The 9,104-nt window shown below is 36.6% G+C and overlaps 1 protein-coding gene across 1 annotated transcript in view; it reads left to right on the forward strand.

Moving 5' to 3' along the window:
- Positions 1-819: 819 nt before the first annotated feature.
- nxph4 (neurexophilin 4) overlaps positions 820-9,104 on the forward strand; it is a 43,301-nt gene continuing 35,016 nt past the window's right edge. Inside the window, exon 1 of the mRNA XM_077603301.1 lies at positions 820-1,236. Within this exon, the coding sequence (XP_077459427.1) occupies positions 1,183-1,236 (54 nt within the window). The 5' untranslated portion in view covers positions 820-1,182. The remainder of the gene's footprint in view (positions 1,237-9,104) is intronic.

Below are 9,104 nucleotides of genomic sequence, written 5' to 3' on the forward strand. Positions count from 1 at the left end.
TCAGTCCTCCCTTTGTGGACATTCCATGTTCTCTCTGAGTTCGCGTGGGTTTTCTCCGGGTACTCCGGTTTCCTCCCACCTCCCCAAAACATACACACTCGGCTAATCGGATGCTAAATTGTCCCTGGCCTGGAGTGTGATTGGTTGATTGTCTCCTTTTACTCTGTGATTGGCTGGCCACCCATTCTGGGTGTCTCCCGCCTGTTGCCCGCATTTTGCTGGGATAGGCTCCGGCACCCCCTGCGACCCTTTTGAGGATAAGAGGTTCGAAAAGTGATTGAATGAATGAATAATAAGCCTTTTTTTTAGATTAGATGAGATAACTTTATTCATCCCGTATTGGGAAAATTTGATTGTCACAGTAGCAAGAGGGTGAGAATACAGACACCGCAAAAGACATTTTAGACATAAATAGGTCATAAATAAGTTAATAAATAAATATATAAATAAATAACTGTATCAATAAATAAATACATATATAAATAAATAACTGTATCAATAAATAAATAAATATATAAATAAATAACTGTATCAATAAATAAATAAATATATAAATAAATAACTGTATCAATAAATAAATATATAAATAAATAACTATCAATAAATATATAAATAAATAACTGTATCAATAAATAAAAAATAAATATATATATAAATAAATATATAAATAAGCGTGTTGCTGAAATATATATACATATACTATATAAACATAAATATACATACATACACAGGTAGAGAGAAAAGAAGGAGAGGAGGAGGTTGAGGAGGAGGAGGAGAGAAAGGACGTACAGTACGTACGTATCGCCCTTTCCTCCCTTTCCTCCCTCCATCAGCCACTCACAACCCCCGCCTTGCCTTGCCTGCCTGGGAAGCAAGCGCGCACCCCACTTTCCTCCGCCCAAGCGTCCAAAGATAGCGCACAACTTTGGCGCACGGCATCCGGCACGGATGTTGCGCGAGAGGCGGAGAGGAGCGGCCACACAGCCACTTGGTGCTCGGGCATCGGGCGCCGAGGACCGGACGCAACTTTGAGCCAACTTGCAGGCAGTCGCTAGGGATTTCCCACCCGGAATCGTCCGCTCTTCTCCATTTCCTTTTTTGCCGCTTCTCCATCTTTTTGCCGCCGCTTCTTGCATGAGCAAACGAGGAGACGTGAAGTTGCGTTGGTGAACGGAAGGTGACATGCGGGTGCTCGGCTGGACCGCGCTCGTCCTCTGCCATTGGATCCTGCGCAGGGTGAGCTTTAAAAAAAGGGTCTTAATTTTTTTTTACAAGATTTTGCTTGATATTCATCCAAAATGTCAGCAAAGAATTGCATAAATTTACGTGATTATAGCATGTTTCTTCGGTCACTTTGTTTACTTTTACATGCATAGGACTGTAAAAAAACGCACTTTGTATTTAGGGCGTGCTTTGGTTTGATTTTATTTATTTATTTGTACTTTTAGGGAGTAAATAACAAGAAAATGACAAATACAGCAATTCGGTGTATGAAGTACCCTCAAATAGGAAATTATCAAAACAAAAAATATATATAATTTGTTATAATCAGCTTTCAGATATACCGTTTAGTTAAAAAAGTATGTTTTTCATTTCAATACCTGTAAGGTTTAAACACCTACATGACCCAAAATAACAACATTGCTTTATATTTTGATAGTTTAAGTCGAATCTCAATAGCTGGAATTGAACTGTGTCCCACTTTATAATATCAGCAAATATTCTATCATTTTCCAAAGAATTAATATCACCATGAAATTGGTGATTTAACCACTAATCACATTAATTAATCATGTTAAATGTATATACACTACAGTATATTCAACTGTATATCACTGCTATGGTCATACATTGTATTCTATCATAAATCTTCAAAAAATATTCCTTTACATCTAAAAAAATGACATTTCACCAGAATCTATTCATTTTTATTCAATATATCTGCTTCAGAAATTGGGAAAAAATGCTTTTGCTTCCCTGCAACTTTTTCAAATAACATATTTTCTTCCATTTTATTGTTGTTTTCCAATGTAGAAATAGTCCCATGTAGTCATTTAGTATCTTTCTTTAGTTTCATGTCGGTGCTGCGGCACCCCCATGCAGTGTTGTGGCGAATAGCAGAGCGCAGGCGCTTATCTATTCATCTATTTGTGCTGGCAGCAACTTCCTTTTATTTTTTTTTCTGCTTCTGAAGTTAAACGCGCCGCCGGCTTGTTTTATTATCTCGGCATCGTCGACGCTCAAGTGGAGTTTAGCTTGGCTCGGCTACTGATAATTCGAGGTTAAATATATGTGTGCGCCCGCCTATCATCAATGGGCTTTTCGGGCTATAGTTAGAATGCGAAGATTTGGAGTCGTCTGCTTTAACTGGTTTGGCCGGAGGGATTTTTGCCCACTTGGTCGCATCCTTTTCTTCCATTACGGATGATTTGATTTCCAAGTCAAGAATCCCAAGCACTCACGAAGCGAGTATTGACCACGGCGTTTGAATGCAACGCCATTGGCGCCGCTAAAAGAGCAAAGATGTTTGAGTTGAAAGTTGTCTATGTTGTCGCTGGTTCGACTGCTTTTCAAGATGTTGCCGTTGGTCCATTTATTGTGATTTTGATGATCTTTACATTTATCCTGAGTGGGTTGGCTCGTAGCCAATGGGTGTAGAGCAAGGGTGTCAGACTCGGGTTGGTTCGTGGGCCGCTGTAACGTCAACTTGATTTCATGTTAGATTTTAGATTTAATATTTAGATTTTTTTGTTATAAATGGATTAAAAAACTGGATTAAAAGCCCTGAATATTCAGTTTTTTTATAGATCTAAAACAATGTTTATTTTAGCTTTTTTAAAATATATTTTTAGATTTTACAAAATGATTTTTGAACTAAAAACAGAAAAAATAGATTAAAAAATGACAATTATTGATTTAAAAGGGGGAAAATCAGGAAATTTAATATACATCTGTACTCTTCATTTTAATTTGATCCTAAAACAGAAAGTCGGCACTCATGATTTACTTTCTCGGGCCGCACAAAATGATGCAATGGGCCAGATTTGGCCCCCGGGCCGCCACTTTGACACGTGGTGTAGAACGTAACCTTCATCACAACCTTGTGTAGTTGAGGCATGTTTTATGATGAATCGTACCATTTTTTTTAGTACCTTCAATGGCAAGACAGTCTGTAGTCCGAATTCTTTGGTTCAAGCAAAAATACATTGACATTTTTGGGGTGGTTCCTTTTTTAAAATTGCATATTTTTTCCTAAATTTGATTTGATAACACACCTACGCATGATCATATATTGTTCAATCATTGACCCAGACGGTGTGGGCGGGGCAAAACACGGAAGTAAACAATCACAGAGATCCAATTCTTGTAGTACTGGTGCTCATATTGATGTGGTTTGTCCAACTACAAGTGTTTCTCGGTCATTTTAATACGTCATAAGTCCATTTTACATCAACGTACTGCTAACCGAATGACATTTCCCATAATGCCTTGGGCTAATAAGCCTGTTACGGTCAAATAGGTGTGCGATTTCACCTCCTAATTGTCACTTATGATTGTTCCTAATACCACTTCACCCACATAACATTTCTTTCAAACTGGCCTTGCCCTACCACACCCCTATCCGACCTATCTTCCCTATTCTTACATGTTTATTTACACTGCAGAACAAGAAAATCAAACACTAAGCTCAATTTATTCATTCAATTATTTTGTCATGCAGTTATGTAAATAAAAATGCTGAACTTCTGCAAAGTTTCCTCCCCTGATTTCTACATGGAGTCAGATTTTGACCTTTGACCTAATGGTGAGGCTTTGTTTAAGATCGTTCTTGTGTTAAAATTGACATGTGCAAAAGAAGGTAGGCTGTATTTCATCATTTTAGTCCGGATATGATGTAGAACCAAGATAGTAAACTTCCTATGTCGGTTTAAACATGAATAAAATCCCTTGATTGACATGTCACCTAAAGTTAAACTAGTTAAAGAAGCTAAATTTGGGCTAAGTTAAACTAGATGAAGATCTCAAGTGTATATCTAGCATACTTATGCTAGCAAATCTAGCATACTTATGCTAGATTTGAACTCAGGCTCTTGTAGTTTAATTTAGCTGTTCAAATCTGTTGGCAAAACGACAAAACTTTCTTTCAAAGATGGTCATAAAAGTCGTAAAATGGCAGGCATTGTATGTCTTTTTGGGTTAATTTTCATGCGTCTGGGTAAGTAAGACTGGCCACGGGGGCCAGCGGATTTCTTTTAAACTCCATTTTGCCTTTAGATTCTGGTTGATAAATATGACAAGTTCCCTCCTTAGAGGTGCTCCACTTTTTATGCAAGGATTAGGAAGTGAAAAGTTGAAAGAGGCGGGGTGGAAATTTGCGCATCAGCCAAGTACCGTTCATTTAAATCCGAACGGCTCCTCACGTGACAAATTGTAAAGAATCGCCTCCTTTTTAATCTTACAACCTGCGCTTGGTCACAGAATGAATTCAAGTGGTATCTCGAAGGTACGGCAATTCGGTTGGTTAGCCGTCCGCTCTTCCACATTCAGGCAAGTTTGTTGCAAAGTTTCAAATAAAAGCATCCGGCAGCCAAACTCAAGAGCTTTACCACCTCGTGTTTTACTTATTTATTTTTATATATACAATCATATCTTGTGTATAAGCTTGACACATTGTGGCAAAGATGTGCGTAAAAAAGCTCCTTTGCCGTTTCGCCGGTCTCGGCAGAAACAATAGCATTAGCCGCCATCTGAAAGTTTCAAAAGCTTCTAATCCCTCTCCTCCTTCTGCTATTCCTTATAAAACAAGTGTTAGGTGCATGTATACCTACGGGCATACTAGAATAACTTGTGACTGACTTAAATTTGCTTGGGTGTATGTGCAGTACAGTATTTTATTTTTATAGTATTTTATTTTATATTTACTGTATGACAGGGACGATACAACCATATTTGTTATGTTTTTATTCTTCTTTATTCATAGTAGGGCGATCATTTGTGACTTAAAAATGTTTAAAATTCCATTCACATTTACATGTTAAATGACAGTATACACTCATTCGGCCCTGCGATTTTGAATAAAAGGGTAAAAAAATAAATATTATTTTAATTTTTTTTGTTTTTAATGAGAAAATGATAATGTTGTGTCGTTACATATAGAATTTGAATTATTTGTATCTACATTTTGAGGAAATACTGCTTTTTTTTTAGTTTTATTTCTTTTTAGCTTGATTTATTTATTTTGTTTATATTGTAAACATTATATGAAGTAAAATTCCATTCACGTTTAGATGTTTCATAAAGTAAAAGGGTAAAAAAAAAAATTATTTCAATTTTTAATGAGAAAATCCTAATGTATCGTTACATATAGAATTTGAATTATTTTTATCTACATTTTGAGTAAATACTCCTTTTTTATGATTTTATATTTTTTTATTAGAAAAAAGAGAGGAAACTGTAAATATTTTTTGGGTTTAATGTTAGATAAAGGATAAATATTGTTTTTTTAAAATAGCTTTTTAGTTTGATTAATTTATTTTGTATACATTGTAAAAATTATATGAAGTAAAATTCCATTCACATTTACATGTTCCATAAAATAAAAGGGTATTTTAGTTTGATTTACAATAGTAAACATTATATGATGCAAAGCTGTTCATTTTTTTTTCATTCAAAAACAATTAGAAAAAAAATTACAGTATTTTTTATCTAAAAAAAGAAATGACTACATTTTATTTTGGCAATAAACATCAAGTTGACGCAAATAAATGACTTTGGCGGGTTGGATCTGATCATGACCATGAATAGTATATACATACAGTATTTTATGTATTTATTTTTTCGGCTAAATATCACATTTGAAAAGATTCCACACTATTGACCTATAAAAATCCATCTGAAATATTTTATATATTTTTTAAACTACTCAGGGAGGCACAATTTTGAATCATAGTGTGTTGTGTAGGCTTTACATATATTTACTATACGCCTCAAATTGAATGTTGTCGCCAAGTGTGACAGACTGGTGGCTAAAAAAAATGAAAACTGGGGATTAAAGCAGGTGGGTGTCTTTTTTTTCCCCTTCGTCTCCGAGCGAGGGTCTTTCTGTCCGTCCGTGAGTGCTGCCTAATGGCCCACTTTGCCACCAGTGGGCCATAATCTGTATAAATGACAGTATACGCTCATTCGGCCCTGAGATTTTGATATGGAATCTGTAAAATCGTGTCGACGGAAGCAATCATATTTAATGCCACTATCGCTCGGAATTGTGCCAAAAAGAAAATAGAAATTTGACAGCAAATTAAAACGTAAGTTCATGCATTTCTAATTTTTCAATTAGGATGAGAATTGAATCCGATTTTGGAAGATTTTATTTGCTTTTATTTGCTTCTTCATCGCTTTTTTTGACATTTCTTTGGCTTTTTAACGAAAAATAAATATATTCTCCTCCCACTTTGGCTCCCGTTAGGATTTGGCGGTTTAATTAAGGAGGGAAATTGACATAGCGGATCATCGTGTATAACGCCGCAATACTTAGTGTCTGTCAGGTAATCAGCACTTATTGCCAGACAGGTGATGGATGCTGTTTTAATGAAAATATGGCTTTAATTAAAATCTTATTCATAATGCGTATGATGCACTTTTAGATATTGAAGCGTTATTCTTTACAAGTTTGCTGCTTTTAATCACGACTACATTTCTGAGTTGGTATTAGAAATGTTGCTCAATTTTACATGTTTAAAATGTATTCATGTTTTTAGGACGGTATACGCTTTAGCAGATTGATTAGCACAATAAATACAGGTACTTCTGTTTAAGAACTCACAATCATACCTCTTTTAAAATTATAAAATTATACAGTGGTACCTCAAATTACGAAATATTCACGTTACGAAAAGCCTCGGTGAGGGATTTTGGGATACAGTGGTACCTCGAGATACGAGCTTAATGCGTTCCAGGACTGAGCTCGTATGTCGATTTTTTTCGTAACTCACTTTTTGCACGGCAACGCGCTCGTAACATAACATAAACAAATTTGAATGAACTTGGATTACAATGCAGACACACTCACAAATAAATTTAATCTAGCCTTACACTGAACTTAATTCTAATTTTGTTTTAAATTTTGATACCTTTCTTGGCTCTATTTGCCCCGCCTCCACCCTGACTTTCAGATGCAACCTATCGAGGGTTGTTTACTCTTGTCTTCCCTTCAAAATATTCAGAAAATGATGTACACAAATGTCCTCACAATAGGAAAACGCACGACCACATGCCAACGAGAAGTAGTACATACTCCTCTCGTATTAGCGATCGCTCCGCCATTCGCACTGACTAACGAGAAAAAAAAAACACTGAAAAAATGCAACGCTCCGCCCAGTGCTCGTAGAGACATTACACGAGGGAGATGCGACCAGAAAGACAGTGCCCATGATGTTCTTATGAGCAGCATCTCACCTCCGCTGTCTGCTCGTATATCAAAATGTGTCTCGTAACTCAAGATAAATATTTGCCCGAAAATTTACTCGTATCTCAAATTGCTCGTATGTCGGGCCACTCGTATGTCGAGGTACCACTGTACAGTGGTACCCCGACCTACGATCAGCTCGTGGTACGACGAAAATTTCGATTGAATAATTCGCCCGCGATACGATCAAAATCTCGAGATACGAGAAAGCCAGGTGGCCATGACATGAGAGGCTGTTTATCATTGTAGCGCACTGGCTTTTTTGCCGCATCTCTTTCCTGTATAACAGATATCTACGAGCGCCGAACGATTTATTCAGACTCGTTTCGACCAGGAAACGCACAACGCGCATGCACGGGCAAAAAAGAGGGCTTTCTGGGTAATGAAGTATACTCGTGCACACATCACCGCCCAATTTTATTTCTACTAAACACATTTTATTACTATTAAACTACTAGTTATGTGTTACTTTGTTAATAGATGGCGAATTAGAAGAAATTAAACATTTTTTCCAATCCAATATCCTGTTTTTGGTGTTTTTTCAGATGGTTGGAACGAATTAATTAGTTTTTAGTTCATTTCAATGGGAAACGTCCGCTCGATTTACGAAAATCGTATGTCGAGGTACCACTGTACTTGTTCGTTTGTCGGTTCCTGCAGAATTTTGGACGTTTCCAGGTGACTTCCTGTCGGTTTTGGGGCATTTTGAGGTTCCTTATTAACTCATCGACACTGTTTTGAATGTGATTGCGGATAGGAAACAAAGTAAAATCTAGTACTTGACCCTCCTGGCTTGATCAAATGGTAACTTTGGACTAGCCATTCGATGTTGTGTTCACTGTCCCTGAAAGGGTTAAAGCTTTGGGTTCAAAACGAAGAAAAAAATGACAGTGCTCACCATTTTGTGTCTGACGTTCATTTATTTTGAGTCAGTCAAGCTGTGCGTTTTTATTTTTAATCTTTATCCACTCATCCATCCACACTTTCTTCCTCCCTCCATTGACTTATTCTTACCGGTAAAAGCTGTGTAAATAGCACAAGGTAGTCAGCCAAGGACAAAAAAAATAAATAACGGGATTCTGTCCATAAACAGAAATGAGAGGTTGAAAAGAGAAGTTATATTTTTTTCCCTGTTTAGTTTCTGACTCGCCTCCAGCTGTCTGAGTCGTCTTGTTTTGCCGTGGATTGACTTGCGGTTGAATTCCAGTTGGTGGGATTTCATACAAAAGCAAATAATGTTGGCAGAAGTTTATTTCTTTGGCTTTTTGACGAATGCAGAAAATGCCGGTTTGAATACACCCACTCTGCCTCGTCTGGGTTTTTCGACAAATGAATGTAAAATGCACGGCGCTCAATGCTAAAACATGTAGCTCGCGTATCGAATTAGCTTCCCTCGTCACTATTTAAACATGACCAGACGTTAATTACAAAATTTAACCTGACCCGCTTTTGTCAAGGCAAAAAAAAAGGAAATAAACATTATGGTGCAAAAATGAGAAATGCTCCATTTTATTTGAATTTAAAAAATATATACATATTATTTTTCAAATGTGTGTGTACTATAAATGTAGATTTTAGCTCTGATTTATTTGGAAAATTCCATTTGTAAGCCAAAATAATGATTGCGCGGTAGAGACTC

The sequence above is a fragment of the Stigmatopora argus genome, chromosome 6, assembly GCF_051989625.1.
Source record: "Stigmatopora argus isolate UIUO_Sarg chromosome 6, RoL_Sarg_1.0, whole genome shotgun sequence".
In the NCBI taxonomy this organism is placed as follows: Eukaryota; Metazoa; Chordata; class Actinopteri; order Syngnathiformes; family Syngnathidae; genus Stigmatopora; species Stigmatopora argus.